We start from the raw sequence: 20,714 nt of genomic DNA, 5'->3' as shown, positions 1-20,714 counted from the left end.
GCCAAATCTTCATCCAATACGCATTCCTCTTGGCAATCTAAAATATCATGACTGAACTTATCACACCTCCCCTTTGTAAGAACGGATCTCTTGCAAAGAATATCAGCTTTTTTTTTTTGCATCTTTTGGTAAACCAATTCTCCTTGTTCCCCCACCATTTTTTTCTATAGCTGCCTTCCATTATGTATCCATTCATCGGTTTTTGAGATAAACCTTCCGTCTCATGGTCTGAATCTTCAGATGTTAGATCAATGGCCATTTTTCTGTCTCTTTGCTTCATGTGGACCTTTTTGAGTGTGATCAGCACAAAACCTTCAAACTGCAATTATGTTGCCGCATAAGCAGAATTCCAAAATATGCAAATTTGTGTGACAGAACATTTTTCTTCTTTCCCCTACTTACCTTACTCTCTCTTGGTGATTAAACAATTTAGCTGAGAATATTAGAAGTACTACTAACTAATGGTTCTATCAGTGTACTATTAGTATTCATAGTCCAATAAAGTCATACGTAAATATATCACAGGGGATGTGAGTCATATAGACAATACTTTTATACTTAAGCATATGAAGGCATCGTCTTAGAATATTTGCAATGGAGTATTTATAAATTGTAGAAGCCCGCGGGTATCAGGATTTGACTGTGTCTGTATTTAATGGTCACTATATTTGTGTCACTACCTTTTATGTCTACGTTACACGGTCTGTACATTACTTCTGTATAGATTAATTCAGGAACACATTAGATAATCCATCAATACTCTGGATAACACAGCAGAAACGATAGACAAACAAAATTAACCGTTAAACCTCCATATTAGTAGTAATGGTTACACATTAAGAAACATTATAACATTTTGCATTATAACGAGATACTTTTCTCGTTGAAACGAGAAAGTTTTCTCATAAGGAAATAATTTACAACACGTTGGCATTCATTATTCAGAGCTGCAAGCCAATTGATATAAAATGTTTTATCGATGTTCTAGGTAACATGATGTCGCTGTACTACAGAGTGACCTAGAAAATAAAAATAAAAGAGACATGTTTAATTTGCGTTTTGATTGGCCTTTATTATCGAAACATGTGACGGTTGAGACGTTTCCCTGCCGTAAAACATGAGCTGCTGTTGTAAAGCAAAGTGTTGTGACAGCAGGTAGCAGTTAGTGACGTTAGCGCATACGTTAGCGACGTTAGCTAGCCGTTTGTTTTCAAGGTTTTAACTGTAATTTCAGAAACACGGAGGATGTAATGTTACTTAGGGTTGTTGTTTTACCTTAAAATACACGTTTAATATAAAGCATTTTATCTAGGGAATCTAGCGAATACACTCTGGATGTGAGAGGACACAACGAAGCAAGCCCTGGTGTTCAGTCTGTAGGGAAACCATTTTATGAATGTCAGTGCATCTGACACATAAGGATACCCTTGTCTCGCTAGCTTAATTTAGCCTGCAAAATAATATTGTCCGTGTCGTGGATGGGTTCACCGTACAGATTACTCCTAGAATTAACTGTGACCGGTGCTTAGCGAACAACATGGACACTGCTGAAGAAGGTAAATAACCAAATAAGTGTGTTGTAGCTTAGTTGGTTCCCAGTTATGGTTAACTAGCGCTATCTTTGTACGTGCATCATCCGCCAACCCAGCTTTCTGTTAAGCAGCTCTGCGAATGGTTAACCTAGCTTTATAATATACATATACAAGTTTTATAGTCTGTCCGTGATGGTAGTGTGTATTCAGAAATTCAGTGCAAGACTGAGTCTTTGTTTAATATGGGTAAGCTTAACATGCCAGCATACTGAGAAGCAGTAGCGTCGAAATGACCAGAAGTGCTGGTGATGTCATCGGTCTCCTGATATTTGGCCGGATGGCTGTATCCTACTAATCTAATTAGCAAGTTATATAAGTTACCAGCTGCACACGTTTGGAGTTAGATTTCTATTTACAGAAGACACCTGCCTATTAACACTCACGTTTCTCTTTCTCCTTCTCTCTCTCTCTCTTATTCTGTGCACATTTCTGAATTGGCAATGGTTGTCATATACCCACTGACATGATACGTAACGTTGTATGTATTTCTATGTATGTGCAGCGGATATTTGTCGCGTGTGTCGCTCTGAAGGGACGCCAGACAAACCCCTGTACCACCCCTGTGTCTGCACTGGCAGTATAAAGTTCATCCATCAGGAATGGTAAGTGTGTTAGGCTGTCACTTCCACTAGGCAGCTGGCATTTACGATGTTACAGGTTAACCCCCCTCCCCTTCTCTCTTTTTTAAATCTTCTCTAAAAGTAAATATTTTGTTCTTACCAGTGTTTCTGTGCACCACTGCAATTCCAATAGACTCCATGAAACCAATAGTGACGATTTCAGTCAACCCAGTGACCTATCTCATACATGTGTTGCTGTTTCTAATAATATTACCAGATTTTTCCTCCATATTTCTTCTCTTGATTCTGTGCAAACAAGCACTAAGTCTAAGAAAGCCAGCCTAAAAGTACTTCTTAAATCAATTCCTACATTTTTTTAACCTATTAATTTTTAATCTAGTAGTCAAAATAATAATAATGCATTTGTTTAAAATTCCATATTTTGGTTTTTCGTGGATGTTAATTAGATGCAAATAGCCTCAAACCTCAGTGATTTTGCCCCCTCAAGTTGGTTTGAGCATAGATTATGCACTGTGATTATTTTCATTGTGTGGGCTTGGTAACAAATGTAACAAAAGAATCATGAAAGGCAGAACGGGTTTGTCCTCTATCACAAGTTGCATAGTATCCCAGATTAGTGGCCTTAGGTTTGGTATTGGCATAGTGAAGCAATAACAGCCCCTAGGGGTATTTTGTAATTTGCATTATGTCCTCATCTGTTCTGTTTGTATGTGTGTTTGTGTGTAGTTACAAGAGCATCAGGTGTAAATTTATAGACAGAAGCAGAGGTCAGACCAAGGCTGTTCTATAGTAATTGAGTTGAGCCTCACTCAGTATTCACATTATTTCAAAGTCAACTCTATAAAAGTTTAGAATAACATTGTATTATCTCTAGATAAAATTGAAAACTAATCTTAACCTATTTGCTGTAATTTATTTAATGAATAAAAACAAACACACACAAACACAGATACTATGCTAAAATTTTATTCTCCAAAACAACACCTTAGCTTAATGGGAACAGCACTTGCTGCACATCCATTGTATGACTGTTGAGGGGCATTTGTACATAAAAGACATAGATGTATTTTTTTCTTCAGAAAATGTTCTGAATGAGTACAGTCAACATGACATAATGTGTTCCTTACACACTTTTGCTGCAATGGCTAATTGTGCTTGAATAGAAATTGGGGTTACTGTGGGGCCTTGAGACAGTGTTACCTAGCAGATTTCTGATATTGCCCTCTTTAGAAAATGACTGCCCACCTTTGATCAACCCCATGCCACGAAAAACTGGTATGGTCTTAATATGGATAACAGGTACAAATCAGCTCAGAAATTAAATGTGTACTGACACCACAAGCAATGACAATGTAAGTGCTCATCGTCACTTTCTTTTGGATCCAGACATCCTACAGAGGTCTCAGCTGTGCCTGTGTCTTTATCGCACTTCATTCTTGTTTAGTGATAATTGTGGTGTCCCTGAAAGCATTAGGTTTTTGGAGCACCATAGATCTTTGTCTCACCAAAGTCTGCATCTCTAAAGCACATCTTATGCCAAATACACATTTTTAAAACAAAATATTTTTCCACTGCTATGTTCTGTACCAATTTTGACCTTCTAAATGTTGTTTCACAGTTTGGTCCAGTGGTTAAAGCACAGCAGGAAGGAGTACTGTGAATTATGCAAGCACAGATTTGCGTTCACACCAAGTAAGTCCCTGTGACATTGACGGATCATTTACATTAAAACATTTAAATGCTTAACATTACCTAAACTAGTCTTATGGGACCCCACAGTTCTCATTAATTGAGAACTGTTTCTTTGTTGACACAAATGAACAATAATTTTGAATAATGCAAATAATGATATTACACAGAAAGCATTGAGAATGATTCCTCTCTATTTCCACTTCAGTCTACTCCCCAGACATGCCCTCACGACTTCCCATACAGGACATTTGTGCAGGCCTGCTAACAAGCGTGGGCACAGCCATTCGCTACTGGTTCCATTACACACTGGTGGCCTTTGCATGGCTTGGTGTGGTTCCTCTCACTGCATGTAAGTAATGTACTCAGATGCAAATGCAAAGATTAACAAAATAGATATTCAAGGCCACAGTGATCTCTTCTGGAAATACTGGATTACACTTTTTTGATTAACATATTGACGCCATACTGTTCTATCCTAGTGGACGTGAAGCATCTTTTTATTTTGTGCACACATGTAAGCACTTAAATACACAATTCCTCTCTGAAGCAGAATAACACAGTTTTTGATGAAGTGATCATGACATAAGCTTTACATATATATCTAAGCTCATGTTTATGGGTTAATACACTCATGGACTTACAGCTTTTGAGCCATTACATAACAGTGGACGCTGTTTTTGTTCCACTAAATAAATCCCCCTGTTGTAGTTGGTGTTGGGAAAAAAACCCTAGATCTTTTTATTAATTCTCACATTTTACATAAATTGGTTCATTTTAAAAATTATTTAATATATGCAGTTTGGCACTGATTTATTTATCTGGTCTCTCTTTCTCAGGTCGCATCTACAAGTGTCTTTTTACCGGCTCTGTGAGCTCACTTTTGACACTGCCATTGGACATGCTCTCTACGTGAGTATTCTGCTGCACTACAAACAATAACATAGAAATGGATTTCTCTGTAGCTTAGTTCTGCAATGTTTATACATGGATTTTTATATTTTTGTGTTGTTTCAGGGAGAACCTGCTTGCAGATTGTCTACAGGGCTGTTTTGTGGTCACTTGTAGCCTCTGTGCGTTTATCAGTCTGGTGTGGCTTAGAGAACAAATAGTCCATGGTGGTGCTCCCCAGTGGTTAGAGCAACATCAGCCACCACAACCTAATGCAGCAGGACAAGCCAATGAGGTACGATGCTTAATTGATTGGCGGTAAGGCCAAGTAATTTCTGTTGCCTAAATCCTGAAAAGTAAAATAATTTAAAAAGTATTCAATGGTGCTTTCATCTATGTATATGTACCTCTTAGTCAGTTCTTTTAGAAGGGGGTGGCAGGGGATTAGTTAGTCGAGTGGCCGCCCAGCGACCATAGGGTCGGAGGTTAGAACCCCGCTCCTCCCGCCCACATGCCAAAGTGTGCCCGGCTGAACCCCCAACAGCCCATTCCCATCCTCAGCTGCACTGTGCTGGTCCCAAGCCCGGTATTAATTGGGGAGGGTTACATCAGGAAGAAAACTGGTGTAAAAACTGTGATAAATCAACATACATACAAATGATCCGCTGTGGCGACTCTGAACTCACAGGATAAGCCAAAAGTGTTAGGAGACCTTAAAACATACCAAATGAAGACTGAATATTTTCTGGGAGCTCTGACATTTACACACACATGAAGCTATTTTTACACTGAAAAATCCCCCTTACTGTCATCTCTGTTAAGTCATGCATCTTGTCCTGTCACCCTCAGGCACAAGCTGCAGGTCAGGGAGTAGCTGATGAGCCTCCAGCAGCACAGCCAGTCCCTGCTGATCCTCCCGCCCAGAATGAAGTGGAACCTGAGCCTCCTGATGCACCCCAAGACCAGGGTGATGATCCAGAGGAAGAAGAGGAGGGAGCTGCTGCTGAAGATGCAGACCCCAACAATGGAGCACAAGGTGGGTCACCAGATGTTTTGTGCAACTGAAAATTAGGATTTAGTGAAATTAAATCCAATTACTCCCCTACAAATTTTTATTGGGCATGGTGGCAAAAGGACAAGGAATATTTGTGAGTTCTCAAAAAAATTTATTTATTTCTCTTGCAACACTTTTGGTTGGTAAGTTCCATGTAAAAGGTCAAGTAAAATAAGGTGATTATTAAGATGTATTTATTGCATATAAATAATATCTCCTGTATGTCTCACTGGGGGCCTTAATTAAAGCCCATTAAGATGTTCCTCTTGTAACTGGCTGCTTTTGCTGATACCATAAACACAAAACATTCTGACCAATCAAGATTATACCAGATATGAAAGACAATGTTTACTTGTACTATTTTTATAAACATTTCTTATCAAAAAGGGAATAAAAAAAAATAAGTTTAACAAATTTGTATTTAAAACTTTGTTTTAAATTTCCTCATATATGCTTAGTAAACACACCTGCAGAGCAAATAGACCACAGAGGAGCAGTTGTATTTATACAAGCTCTTTCCTGCCTATGTTGTGTGGAGGCGTGATTATGTTTGTGTTTTAGAAACAAACTATGTAACAATGAGAGAATAACATTTGTGCTCTGATTTACGGATTTGTTCTTGCTAATGCCTCTCCCCATCTTCATTCACTCAATGTCAATTTACCGCTGCTCTCACTCCCATCGAGCTGGGGAGAAGGGGGCAATTAAACAATGGGTTTAAGGACCGCAACAGAAAGAAAATCATACGGCCTTTAATAAGTGAACAATCTTATCTCTAAGGAATGGCTGGACATTCTTCATCTAAAAAAGGGAATAGATTTGATGTAGGACAGGCAGTGAAAATTAGGCACAATATCAACAAAAACTGTTCTCAGATCCCTTTATAACCACATCAGTTATGAACATAACTACTAGATTTAAATGTTTTTGGCATGTCTTGTAGGTATGGTGGTGGGGCTGTCATTGGCATTGTGGCCTCCTATGGCTGTATTATTGTGGGGGAAAAACTGAAATTTTCATTTTGACAAACGCTACATCATTTTCACTGGCATTGGAGCATATATAGCGTCCACAATATTCTCATTTCAAACCAATTTGCCACAGCATTATTTGTTAGTTTGAGAATGACCTAATGATGTAACCCTCATATCACACTGTTAAAATTTGTTTTTCTGTGGTTAATGGACTGATTTTGCAGGAGGTTTGGCAAAAAGCTGATCATCAATTTTGATTGTATTGTACATTATTTTAGATGTGGGATGTCACTACAGCTAATTGGATACAATGGTAAAGCATAATAGTGGCTGTTTTTTCCCCCAGAGCTAACACCTTTTTTCCAGAATAACACTAGTAATGTAACAGAAACAGGGTTTGTGCGAATTGTTTTTGTGTCTTTGGGCTAGAAGCCAATAAAAGACCAGACACATGGTTTCCTTTCTTTGTGTAATACTTATATTTATATATTTATATTATATTTATTTATATTTAATATGACTTATATTTAACCAGTAGGAATGAACAGATTATATTTATTTTAGAAATATGTTTTTGTTATGCAGATGATTTTTAAGTTCCAGACTGGGTAGTTGGTGTGTTATGCTTTATTGTATTTAATGTCTATCTCTTTCTTGATAGATGATATGAATTGGAATGCACTGGAATGGGACAGAGCAGCTGAGGAACTCACCTGGGAAAGGGTAACTTCATGTGATATTACTGGTCTCCAAACATCCTTATCCTGAATACAAACTTTGTAAATTACAGGAGGTTCTGCTATGTCTTTTATGAATTTACCCACTTAACATATTTCCAAATGCCTTTTAGATGCTTGGGCTGGATGGCTCACTGGTATTTTTGGTAAGTCTTGATATCCATAACTGCTTTGGCATAATTTTTTTCACTATGGACAATTTGGATGTGTAGTTTATATTTGACCAATAATAACTGCTGAGTCTTTGTCTTGTAGGAGCATGTGTTTTGGGTTGTATCTCTAAACACGCTCTTCATCCTGGTCTTTGGTGAGTAGTCTTAAACTAAATTGGACCATAAACATCAAGATGATTGCTTTGTCATACTAAAACCATAGACTTTAAATTACATCTTTTATGTAGAGGCAGCAATTATATAGTAATTATAGTTGTGTGCACCAATCAGGCATAACATTATGACCACCTGTGCAATTTAATGCAATCAATACAGTGTCTCTGCCATGAATCCTACTTTGACAATGTTTTTCCTCTCATTAGTTTTAAATATGGTGGCCAAAAGAGTAGAACCACCTCTTTTTATAATCCACTCCAGTATGACTCCTCCTAAATAATAAACGCATAGTAAAATTTTCACATTTTTTACCGTTTCAACCTAAAAACTGAGTAATTTTAAAAGTAAATGTATTGGATTGCATTAATTTGCACAGGTGGTCATAATAGTATCTCTGATTGGTGTATGGTGATTATATGCTACAGGGGAAAAAATGTTTTCTGTTGTTTTCTTCATCAGCATTCTGTCCCTACCACATTGGGCACTTCTCAGTCGTTGGTCTGGGCTTTGAGGAATATGTAAGAAAACTGCTTTTATCAAATCTGCTTTATTATGAAATGTTTTAATTCATTGGCTCGCTGACAATGGTGCTTTGTGAATGCTTTTTATTTCTCTTAAGGTCCAAGCCTCACACTTTGAGGGCTTAATCACAACCATTGTGGGATACATACTTTTGGCCATGACGCTGATTCTCTGTCATGTATCCTTACATAGAACGACATCAAATCCCCTGTACCTTACTGAAATGTAAAATGTTGGCTATAGTCTCACACAGTCCACAAAATATTATGATAATTCCTCCAAATGATAAGGATTTTAGAATAATGTCCTATCATGGATATTATGCTGTGTAATGATGTGTTTGTATATATGCTGTAATGTGGGTCTCAAATATGAGCCTGCAAACAGAACAAGTAATGGTGATGGGCTGTGCCATAAAACATGATACCAATCCAACCTGTTGATTATGGAAGACTCAAGTGGTTGAAAACAAATGGACCACGGATATTGCAGTAAATGAAATGATTTAGTCATATTCTGTTTTTTGCAAACAGAATATGACTAAATCTGTTTGCAAATCTCCTTGGTCTCATGTACTGTAGTCTTACCCCTAGTCTCAGTATTAGTATTACAGGTCCAGACACCTCATATTACATTTATTCTTTCAAGTGTGTACAGATGTAAATTTGTGTGTCTGTGTGAGATGCCAGTGTTGGTCCTTAATGGCTGTCACAGGGACTGGCTGCTCTGGTCAGGTTCCAGCGCTCCCGACGTCTCCTGGGTGTCTGCTACATTGTTGTCAAGGTAACACTCTTCTGCTTTGTGTAACTCAAGTCTGCTACCGAACATCACACTGACTCTGTTTATTTACAGTCATACACATAAGCTAAGAGGTGGAAATAATTCAATATAATGCAGCTAATAAATTGTAGGATAAACACCCACAGGCCTAAAATTGCCTTGTCATTTTTAAAGGTGCCCTGAATTAATAGAACAATAGCAAGGACAGAACTTTAAGAGCATTGTGATATCACAATCACTACTCAAACTGAAAGCGAAAACAAGTGTCACAATGTAATATTTTAACATGTTTTATTAGGATTTGAAGTGTAAACTGTAATTTGGAGACATCTCTGCTTCAATGACAGGTGTCTCTGCTGGTTGTTGTGGAGATAGGTGTGTTTCCACTCATCTGTGGATGGTGGCTTGACATCTGTTCTTTAGTAAGTATGACATACTTTTCATATGTTACACTTGAATCCTCTCAATCCTATTATCTTTTTTTAAAGCCCCAGCTCCTCACATGTTTTGTGTTAAGTTCAGATTGGGAGCCAAACTTTATATTTCTCTCTGTATATATAGGTACATTAATACAGTAGTAGTACATGTACATGTTTGTACTACTTTGAAATCTTTTCCCTAGTTTCAGTAACAACACACAATATTTTCTGAATTTATCCCCTTTCCTTATCAAAAATGTATTAGATAATTCTGTGTTGTTGTGTTTTGTTTTTTTTTTTTGCTGTAGCCACTGTGAGTTGGCTACTTTTCTGTCACATAGCTACTAAGGCCTTTTTATTTGTTTAGTTATTTTCAAGACTGCGCAAAGACAGAATCTGATACTATTAATCCCACCTTTGAAAACTGAACACTGAAAATCAAACGGATTTGGATGATGGGAGAGTTGTTCATCTCTCTGTGTTGTGAGTGTCTCTGTCTGTCTCCTTCAGACTGACCTGAATAGTATCAGAAAGTTCCCAGCTTCACCTTAGCTCGTGCACATTATTCATAGTTTGTTTTATTGTCTGGCCAACATTGAGTGCATTAATTGAGCAAAGAAAACTAATTAAAAAGTATCCAGTTTAAACCAACACTGAATTTCTGCACCATACAGGAGATGTTTGATGCCTCACTTAAAGACAGAGAGTTGAGTTTTAAATCTGCCCCTGGTACCACCATGTTTCTGCACTGGCTTGTTGGAATGGTCTATGTCTTCTACTTTGCTTCTTTCATCCTCCTATTGAGAGAGGTAAGATGAAATCATGTAATATTTGTTTTCTTTTGTCTTTGCTTGCCTATGTTAGTTCATTGCAGGTCTTTGTTTTTTGTTTTCCATCAGGTGCTGAGGCCTGGAGTGCTGTGGTTTCTGAGAAACCTCAATGATCCAGATTTTAACCCAGTACAGGAAATGATTCACCTGCCTATCTACAGACATCTGCGACGGTTCATTCTTTCAGTGGTGGTGTTTGGCTCTATCGTCTTGCTCATGCTGTGGCTGCCAATCAGGCTAATTAAACTACTGTTGCCCACCTTCCTACCATACAATGTCATGCTCTACAGGTAACCAGCAGACATGACAAAATATATATATAATTCCCCTACTGATAGATTTGCCTCTGAAATGATATGTGAAACCACTTCTGCTTCAGGGCATCTAGCAAAAACTTTTTTCCATTCCAGCATGTGTTGAAGTAAAGGGGAAGTGTTAGGCAATGGCCATATTGCCAACATAAATGACTGATCAAAACAAGAGTTGCAGTGACTTCCCCAATTGAGTCTAGGCTAACATAAGAGATAACAGATACTTTGACGAAGTCTTCTTTTATTCTTTTTTATTTTTTCAAATCTGTTGAGAACATAAATTTCAAGCATAGGAACTGTGGCAAATGCCCTGGCACACACTTTTGAGATATCCCTTTCTCATCAACCCTTTCCCCTTAGTGATGCACCGGTCAGTGAGCTGTCTTTGGAGCTATTGTTACTTCAAGTTGTGCTGCCAGCTCTGCTGGAGCAAGGGCACACTCGCCAGTGGCTGAAAGGCCTGGTCAGGGCCTGGACAGTCAGTGCTGGATATTTACTGTAAGCAAAGTTTGAATACATACATACATCAGTACATAATACATTTTCCTAATGACTGTTTGTAATTGACTGACCACTTGTCTTTGTCTCCACAGAGACCTCCACTCCTATCTCCTTGGGGAACAGGATGACAACGATACCAACCAGCCTGTGAACAACAACAATAACAACAATCCTCCCCCTGGTCACCATAACAATAACAACCCTGCCCCAGCGGTTGGCGAAGGCTTGCATGCAGCCCACCAGGCCATCTTGCAACAAGGTGGACCAGTGGGTTTCCAGCCCTACCACCGACCCCTTCGCTTCCCATTTAGGGTATGATTGTCCCACGGAAATAACAGTTTGCCACTGCAGTTTCTGGAGCAGGCTCCAAGGAATTTTATTTTGTATTGTTGTCATTGTTTAGTACAATATACCCATGCACCTAATTTTGGATTGTTTGTTACAGTTTAGAATAGCTGCTTTCACACTGCCCATCAAGGCAGGTTCACAACACCAATATGCCACCTCACCAATCTACAAAAGAAACTACCAAACCACATCCCTCTGTGTAAAATGGCAGAGGCAATATATAGAGTTGAGGCAGGTTTTGTTGACATGTTATTGTTGGACCAACATATGTGATTTTATTTTTCTTGGAGACTCTCACATTCACTGGAGAGGAGAAACTGCATTTACAACATAGTTAAGACTCAAGAGTCATGCACTGTGTACAACATGTTGAGAATGATGACCTCTACATTCGGCTTCTTTGAACAGTATATCAAATATATATCACTGCCCTGGAGAAGAGACAGGGAGACTCACAAAGAACTGTGGTTGGATGAAAAGAGGTGATGAAGGTGGTCAGTTTTTGCTGACATAGACCAGACATTTGTGTGTTACTGTGCTTACCTTAACCCTAGACTTATTCCAAACACAACATTATCCAATTACCTCTACCTATCTCAGGCTGTATGTTGTTGCTGTTCTTGAAAGTCTCCCTGTTTGTTGTCTCACCAAACACATATTGTTTCAGGAAAATGAATCTGGAATATAATCATGTATGGTCGTGTTGGAAAAATACTCAACTTAATTTGAGTTTGAATCATATCTTGTCCATCCATCATCCATCATCGTCCATTCAATCATCTATATTACATTTACTTTTGTTCTAAAACATCTCTTTTCTCCAGATTGTGCTGCTGATAGCATTCATGTGCATAACCCTGCTCTTGGCCAGTCTGCTGTGTTTAACCCTACCAGGTGAGATGTGGCAGCAACTAGTAGTTTATCTTCTACAATGTGGACACATATTTAAATCATAATTAATGGGTGTATCTACGGATATGAATGTTGCTGCTATTTAAATGGTTCTATTTTAGGCTCAAAGAGTAATTGACATATGCCTCAATCAGACCTGAGCATTACTGTTAACTTGCAAGGTGGTCACGTACAGTCTGTTGCTCCCATTTCAGTGTTTACTGGTCGCTGGCTGATGTCCTTCTGGACAGGAAGCTCTAAAATTCATGAGCTCTACACAGCAGCATGTGGCCTGTATGTCTGCTGGCTTTCTATTCGCGGAGTCACTGTGCTTCTGGCCTGGATGCCCCAGGGTCGTACCGTCATCATACGCAAAGTCCAGGAGTGGACATTCATGGTGAGTATCAGTGAGCAGTGTTGACAAACACCAAACTTTGCTTTAGAGCAGATGCTGTATTAACTATTCGACTCTTTACATAAATACAATTGTCTAGAGCTAGATTAAAATGTTATAATGGCTGGTTATTACAGTAGTTTATTAGCTGATGTCAAAATATATCAGTATCTGTCTAGTGGTAAAATCTCAACATTGTAGTTCAGCACGTTTGGATATCTTACTGTCTGCAGCTTTTTGACCAATGAGGTAAAAAATCCTGTACGATCAAAGGGCAATGACATTTGCCCATATTTGCTCCCTTACTTTGTTGAAGTAAGAGATGAGGAGGTACTGTATGGTAATGCACATCATCCCCCGTTTGTGTAGATCCTGAAGACGCTGGTTGTTGCACTGTTGGTCGCTGGAGTCATCCCATTGTTACTGGGCCTGCTGTTTGAATTGGTCATTGTGGCTCCACTGAGGGTACCCCTGGACCAAACACCCCTCTTCTACCCCTGGCAGGTAGGATTGTGTGCATGTATGGGGTTTGTTCTCATATTTTTCAGTGTAATGGACATATCAGACCCAGTGTTTTCCCTACTGTAGTACAGGCATGTCTGACCACTATGCCTACACGACAGATTTGAAATCTAGTGATGTTGTGTTTATGACTGATCCTCATCTTTTTAACGTCTCGTGGGTACTGTATGTATGTACGAGGGGATCTGAGAGCTGTTGATGTTGGGCTCAATTTTCACTGCCTATCCTACATCTACTCCACTCTCTTTTTTACATGAAGATTTGAGAACCAGTCTTCACATGGAGGTCCAAATTTTACTTACTGAAGGCTATATGATTTGCCCGTTGCAGTTCCTAAATGGACAATTTAATTGCCCCTCCTCCCCAGCCTGGTGAGATTAAGAGCCGTGGTAGAGTGACATAGTGAGTGAGTGGAGAGAAGGAGCAGTGTTGGCAAGAACAAATCCGTAAATCGGAGAGTTCAAAATTCTTTTCAAATTGTTACACAGCGGTAACTTTCTAAAACACTAATAAACATGATCACACCTCCACACAACCCTCCAGGAAGTATTTTGTATGATTACAACTGCTCCTTCTATCTGCAGGTGACTGTGTGGGGCCCATAGTCAGACAGAAACGCAGACCTGAAACTATTGACTACAACTACTAGAAATTATTTGCATGCAATAAATGCATCTTATTAATTATCACTTTGTTTTACTGCACCCTTACATGGAATTTAGCAACTAAAGTGCAGCACGAGAAATAAATAATCAGAATGTTTTGTGTGCAAGCACAACCTGTATAATCCTTGTCTCCGTGCCTGCAAAATTTTCTAGGGGAAACTCTAAAACAGAAGTTGAATGAGTTCATGTTCATGCATTTTTCTTGTTCGTAGGACTGGGCTCTTGGAGTGCTTCATGCCAAAATCATTGCTGCCATCACTCTCATGGGCCCTCAGTGGTGGCTTAAGACTGTTATTGAGCAGGTGCGTTTTAGATGGATGTTAGATGCAAAATAATATGAATGATGTATAATTCTACTTTAGATCAAATGCTAAGAATCACTGCAAATGGTTTTCAACTCTTAGATCAGTATCTAATTATGGATGGGTTTTAGATCACTTTGCTTCTAAAGAGTGTATTGATTGTATAAAATGATCAGTGGCAGGGCTAATAATGGGTTCTTGAGCAAGAATGTAAATCCCCACCATATCCATAGATGCTGTGTTGTAGCTGACATTGCAATCTCTCTTGCTTAAAGAGCAGAATCATGTAAGGCCAGTGGAAATTAATTCAATTTTAATTATCTTTTAAGGTATAATATTTGTAATCTTTCTCAGGTTTATGCAAATGGAATTCGCAACATTGATCTTCAGTACATCATTCGTAAACTGGCATCTCCAGTCATCTCAGTCCTGCTGTTATCCTTGTGTGTGCCATATGTGATCGCTGCTGGTGTGGTGCCTGCTGTAGGTGAGTGTATGAATACAATTTGTCTTTTCATTCTCTATGTTGGTTTGAGATTTATAAAACCAAATCTCTAATGGAACTTTGAAAGTATATAACTGATTGATTTTTTTTCTCCATAGGAGTGACCCCAGAGATGGAGATTCTAATGCAGAGGAGAATCTACCCATTCCTATTGATGGTGGTCTCACTTATTGGCATCCTGTCCTTCCAGATCCGACAGTTTAAACGTCTTTATGAACACATCAAGAACGACAAGTAAGGATTATTTTGCATAGACCCATCTGTAGACAACAATATCTATTTTAGGGGTAGAGTTCAACAGTCTGTGTTGGTCAGGAAAAAGAAATGCATTAGTTTATAGACAAAATGCAGGCCCCCAAATACAGAAAAACTCACAAGTGCTTCTGACTTATCACAAAGACAAAGAGAACATAAACAGAAGTCTGATAAATATCTCCACCATATTCTTTTGTGAAGGAAACCGAAATCAGGTTGGCAGGTTTAGCATGGACCTGGCCAGGGCTACCTCAGTAAATGCATATTGCTGACTGTGAAGAGTTTTTGAGTAATAGTACAAACACATGTAAGATGATGGCTTTGTATAATAACATAACTATTTTAAATGGGCCAGTTTTGTTCCTAATATTTTAGTGATATTGACCATGGGTAAACTTGGGTTTTGTTGTTTATTGTAATTATAATCTTTAAAGTTTCATTGCTAGAAATAATAATTATAATAAAATAATAATTATAATAATTTGCAGGTACCTGGTTGGCCAGAGACTTGTCAACTACGAACGGAAAGCTGGAAGAACAAGCTCAGCCCCTCCCTCCAACCCTGTTGCAGAGTAGATTTTTGTGTCACAGGTCACCGCACTTTTTGACCCCATGTGCAACCTACCCGTCAACATTTTTGATTTTCAACTCAGTCCTTGGACTGTAATCCTTTTGAATCTCCTGTGGATCTTGGTGGATTTAATGGATATCCTTTGATTTCTTAAATTCCCTTTCATGCCCATAAAACGTGGGATGGGAAATGATTATAATAATGGGACAGCTAAGTGATCCCCTCAGATGGAGTAGGCATCAAGGCGAGGGTTAGAGCATGGATTCGAAGCTTAACATCTGTATTGTCATTCATGCCTTGCTTTTGTAAAGTGCTGCCTGATAATTGTACATGTGTAAATACTTTGAACGCAGACTTTGTCTTAAAAAAGACATGGATTAATGCAATGATCATTGTACATCTTAAAAGTGTATGTATAATTTATTAAATCAAACTTACAATTTATCTTTTTTTTTGCTCCATATATTCCTAAAACAAAATAGTATGTGTTTTTTGTTTAACGGATACGGTGGGTGTGATCTTTGTAGTGCAAATATCAAGAATTATGCTGAAACCATACACCACTAACTGCTAGAAGTGATGTAATTATCTATTTTTGACTCAAACCTGAGTTTACAAAACACTGTCATTTTGTGTTACACAGTTCAAAGACCATTTACAGTCATAACAGGACATCTGACTAGTACATAACTGGGGGGGGTGTTATCACCTCATCCTTTGGTATTAGCGGATTTTTTAACACGATTCCAAATTTGTCTGCTAGAATACCAGGAATCTCCTCGTTTTTAAGTTCCCTAGTTGTGGTTTCCAACACGCCTTCTGTTTCCAGTGTTGGAAATGTAGTGGTGATCAGTTTGTGGCCAATAAAGGTGAGCCTTCCACCGGGTTTTAAAACAGTGCACAGAGATTTGCAGAAGAATATGGAGCTGGGGGAGCTCTGGTGGTACTGGCACATCTCCTTAAAATCCTCCAAACGCCTGGATTCAAGGGTGAATTTGTAGATCTCTGTCCAGTCTCCCTCTACACCCCGGTTTTCCTCCTTTTGCCATTCCAGAAAGTGCATCCCTCCATCCCTTCTTATACGGTAAACTCGGTGTCCCTGCTCCTGGGGCGCACTAGTCTCCAGTGAAAGGGGGACGCTGAAACCCGGAACACCGAACCCGACATCGCAAAGCCACCTTTGCCCCTCAAGGTTTACCATTAGTATCAAGTGGTCAAATGGCGGCCCGTAGCGGCCCGTAAAGGCGTTCTTCACCTGAGCGGAGAGCAGAGTGACCTGGAAGCCCAGCTTAGTCAGTAACCAGGAAAAGAGGCTGTTGTTCTCATAGCAGAATCCGCCTCGGCGATGGTTCACTATTTTGTCGTACAGAAGAGGAAGCTGGAGCTGGACTTGTCCGCCGCTATGTATTGTCAAGTCTTCAAACGGCACCGACATCAGATGACAGGTGTGAACCGACCTCAGCACGTCCAGGCTGGGCACAGCTGGGCACGAGAATCCGATGCGTGATAAATACTCCTGCACGTGCATTTCCGCCGCAGTCATCTTGCTGCTTAGAAGTTTCGTGGCACTATTTGAGCTTTAGACCCTAACCCTCAACTGGTAAAGGACCATAAACTATATCGTTTTATTAAAGGCCTATTGGGTGTTGGCTACAGTTTTAGCCTGTATGGAAAGCAATGACTAGTTTTAGTTTGAAACCCACACGTCATGGCTGTCGTGTGCTTCCTTAAACTTTTTGTTTTCTTCCTGTGTGTTTTTAGTTTTCTTCCTGTATAGCAACCCGTTTGAGCATTTATTACATATCTGTAATTTTTCTCTACTAGTTTGTCAAAGGACTGCACTCCTTGGGTATCTAACTGCACTAGTTCAAAACTTGGCCATACTACATTTAGTCATTTATCAGACGGCATTTATCCAAAGCAACCTACAAATGAGGCAAAAATTTTAAGTCAACAAAGTTGCTTAATATTTTACTATTGAGAGGTAAAAATGTGAACTAGTGAACTAGTGAACTAGTGAAGGCCAAAACTCAATAGTGGACCGGTTGAACTAATGAGGCACAAAATGTTTACCATTAGTACTAGTGAGGTCTAAAACTTGCAAAAGGTTAGCTAGTGAAATCTAAAATACTCACTAGTAGTACTAGTGAGGTCCAAAACATGCACCAGTTAAAGTCATTTATGACCTTACCAGTTAACTAGTTAGGTAAAGTATATACTACTCCAACTAGCAGAAGGCCCTATTGGGAAGGAGGAGTGGGTTGGTGCATCCTATTGGCCGTCCAGGTTAAACTATACAAAAACAACCAGTCAGGACTCATCAGTTGGTCACTGCGCCACCCAATCCACACTAGTTAACATATTGGCTCATGAAACTATAACCAGTGAGACTAGTGGCTGCATGTTGGGGCTTACATGTTAACAAGTTAAAGCAAAAAACTGATTAAACCAATTCACTAGCTCAAGCCTCTTCGTTCTTACTAGTTAGCTAGTGAAGAAGCTTAAAGTCTTTAGTAGTAATGCTTGTAAACTCCAGAACATCCAATGGATCACAAGTTAAAGGTTATTTTTCTTTACTAGCTTCAATAGTTGGGATCAAAGGTGATTAGTAGTTACCAAGTCAAATATTCCAGTGACCGCACTGGTTGAGTGGATTTCAACGAACTATTGAGACTGAGAATTTGTACTAGTACTAGTCAGCATTTGTCATTTTAGTCAACAACCCTTTCCTTCCCCCTCTGCATTTAGCATAACTAATGTGACTAATGCGCATTTTGGATCTCTAGTGTAACTTGTGGATTTTCTTCATCTCACAAGTTCAACTAGTAAGTATTTTGGACCTTACTAGTTACATAGTATATTCTGGCTATATGTCAAAGTGTCTCTTGGCAAGACACTGAACCCCAACAGCCCATTCCCATCCCCAGCTGTGCAGTGCCAGTCCACACCCGGTAGAAATTGATGAGGGTTGCTTCAGGAAGGTGTAAAACTATTCCAAATCAACATGCGGACAATGATCCACTGTGGCGACCCTGAACTCAAGGGATAAGCCGAAAGGACAAAAAAACAACTAGTTAATTAGTATGTCGCTAGTTAACGATGTTGTGGATCTTACTAGGGTTACTAGTAAATATGTTCAGCCTAACTAGTTAACTAGTAAGGATTTTGGTCTTCAATAGTTAACTAGTATGCCTTTTTGCTCTAACTAGTGAATTGGTAAGCATTTTTGTTCAACTAGAAGAACCACATTGCCCACTAGTGTCAAACAATATGCAACTAGTGTGCACACTAGTTGTGCGAACTACTAGAGGAATTTAAAGTTTGATATCAAGGACATGTAGAAAATGCTCAAACAGCTTGCCATACTAGATGGTAGATCACACAATCCAGTCAGCTCCTGCTTCATGTTGTTCATGGTGTTATGAAACACATATAAAACAGCCTACTTTTCAAAAGTAGCCTATGGAGTTTAAAGGTGTGTTGAAGTAAATAAGTTTTCACTTAAGTGTTAAACAGTGTTAACAGTAAATTAATATAGATTCATACAAATTTGATTAATTTCAACTTTTTTAACCCCTTGAGCAGGCTACACCAAAAACTGTTTCTATTTCTATTCTCTCGATACATATATATGCCACCACTGCATAATAATAACTTTGTGTCTTTTCTCTCCCGTAGTTGTGCTCCCTGTCTCCCCCTCTCAGTCCCTTTCTGCTGGTATCCCTGGGCTCGGAGCTGTGTGTCTTCCAGTGTACTGGTCCTACCAACCTGCCCAGTGTTTTGTTGTTAAAATGGTAAACAAAAAAGTCCACAAACACGTTCTGCAGGAAACGGTCTACCTCAACAGCTACACACTCCCACCCCCAGTACCTTGTTGTCCATGTCCATCCATTAGCTCCATTAGCTGTTAATCGAAGCATCGTTTCCCTGACAACTGACAACTTAGGCAACTTCAAAGGCAGTTATCTGACGTCATTTATTACATCATTGGTACACTTATTAATCTACCTAACCTTTCAAGACACAGCAACCACAGAAGAAACAAAGCAGAACAAACGTAGAGCAAATTCCCATTGGGTCATATATCCCCATTTAATTTGGAAATGTAGGTAACAAATGGGGACAAGGGTACAGAATAAATAATTATAAAAATGTTATTTTAAAAATGAGTTAATATACAGAAGTGTTTTTCATTTTTTTCAATCATGGGACTGGAGGAACAATGTCCATGCTTTCCTTCTCTTATTGTTTTTCACTCGCTTCATGGCCCCTAACAAATTAAATGATCACGTATTCAACTTTCTGTTTCAACTTCCCAGTGACTAAGCCTACATTATTACTGACCAGCTTAGAGCTTTTATGATTTGTAGTTTTCTTCCTGCAGCTTAATTACTTTGTTTTCTTGAGAACAGTTTCAGGTGGTCCTCAAGTCGGTACGGATTAGTAAAATTTGTAATATATAAGATAAAAAAATACATTTCACTAAAATATCTGATAAAATCTCTTTTATCAGTTGCTTATTTAAACACATTATGTTGTAGTAGTCCTATATGTAAAGTATATAGGTGGTGAGTGATTGGCATGTAAAAAGTTAGATTTAATATGAGGAATAGTTTAATCAAAAACTTTAATGAACCAAGAAAATTTATTTCACACTTTTTATGAATGAAAATCTAAGTGAAAAGCACACTAAAATTATAAAGTAAAATCAGTACAGGAGTATCGATACAATATAATACAATTAAAATAAATTATTTGTATTTTTTTAAGTTACAATTGTGACGTGAAATAGTATGTTTCTAGCAATATTTTAAAAATAATCAAAAATGTAAAGTAATGTGACAGATAAGGTGTGATTTTAAAATATTCTTAGAAAAAAGTATCGGCAATCGTAGCGAGAAACATGTCATACATGAAAACTAAACTCAATATGAATTCAGCTAATACTGAGTCTAACGGGGTTACTATTTCTCTGTGACTATCTCACGTGAGCCCATCTCCAAACTCTTCCCTAAAATCAAACCCAGTCGCTTTTGGCTCGGGTGACGTCA

The 20,714-nt window shown here is 38.7% G+C and overlaps 2 protein-coding genes across 2 annotated transcripts; one reads left to right on the top strand and one right to left on the bottom strand.

Moving 5' to 3' along the window:
• Window positions 1–1,136: 1,136 nt before the first annotated feature.
• On the top strand, window positions 1,137–16,107 carry LOC137104560 (E3 ubiquitin-protein ligase MARCHF6). Its single transcript, XM_067485932.1, has 25 exons — window positions 1,137–1,556; window positions 2,095–2,194; window positions 3,792–3,865; window positions 4,071–4,214; window positions 4,702–4,774; window positions 4,880–5,048; window positions 5,603–5,789; window positions 7,443–7,504; window positions 7,632–7,664; window positions 7,774–7,825; window positions 8,307–8,365; window positions 8,467–8,547; window positions 9,084–9,152; window positions 9,497–9,571; window positions 10,243–10,377; window positions 10,468–10,688; window positions 11,070–11,207; window positions 11,303–11,522; window positions 12,383–12,452; window positions 12,665–12,846; window positions 13,213–13,347; window positions 14,243–14,332; window positions 14,687–14,819; window positions 14,936–15,071; window positions 15,581–16,107. Exons 1-25 carry the CDS (start codon window positions 1,538–1,540, stop codon window positions 15,666–15,668), a joined length of 2,745 nt encoding a protein of 914 aa, XP_067342033.1. The 5' UTR covers window positions 1,137–1,537; the 3' UTR covers window positions 15,669–16,107.
• A 113-nt stretch (window positions 16,108–16,220) lies between these two features.
• Window positions 16,221–17,403, bottom strand: LOC137104562 (arylamine N-acetyltransferase, pineal gland isozyme NAT-10-like). Its single transcript, XM_067485935.1, has one exon. It carries the CDS (start codon window positions 17,204–17,206, stop codon window positions 16,343–16,345), a length of 864 nt encoding a protein of 287 aa, XP_067342036.1. The 5' UTR covers window positions 17,207–17,403; the 3' UTR covers window positions 16,221–16,342.
• Window positions 17,404–20,714: the final 3,311 nt, after the last annotated feature.

The sequence above is a fragment of the Channa argus genome, chromosome 19 (assembly GCF_033026475.1).
Source record: "Channa argus isolate prfri chromosome 19, Channa argus male v1.0, whole genome shotgun sequence".
NCBI lineage: Eukaryota > Metazoa > Chordata > Actinopteri > Anabantiformes > Channidae > Channa > Channa argus.
Note: the sequence above shows the minus strand (reverse complement) of the source record. Positions and strands in the feature narration are given on the sequence as shown.

What these genes read in the sequence shown, in the direction of transcription:
- LOC137104562 (XM_067485935.1), bottom strand. Translation starts at nt 17,206, where the DNA reads ATGACTGCGGCGGAAATGCACGTGCAGGAGTATTTATCACGCATCGGA.
- LOC137104560 (XM_067485932.1), top strand. An exon ending in ATGGCTCACTGGTATTTTTG is followed by an intron (nt 7,665 to 7,773) that starts GTAAGTCTTGAT and finishes TTTGTCTTGTAG; the next exon opens with GAGCATGTGTTTTGGGTTGT. An exon ending in TTAAGACTGTTATTGAGCAG is followed by an intron (nt 14,333 to 14,686) that starts GTGCGTTTTAGA and finishes AATCTTTCTCAG; the next exon opens with GTTTATGCAAATGGAATTCG.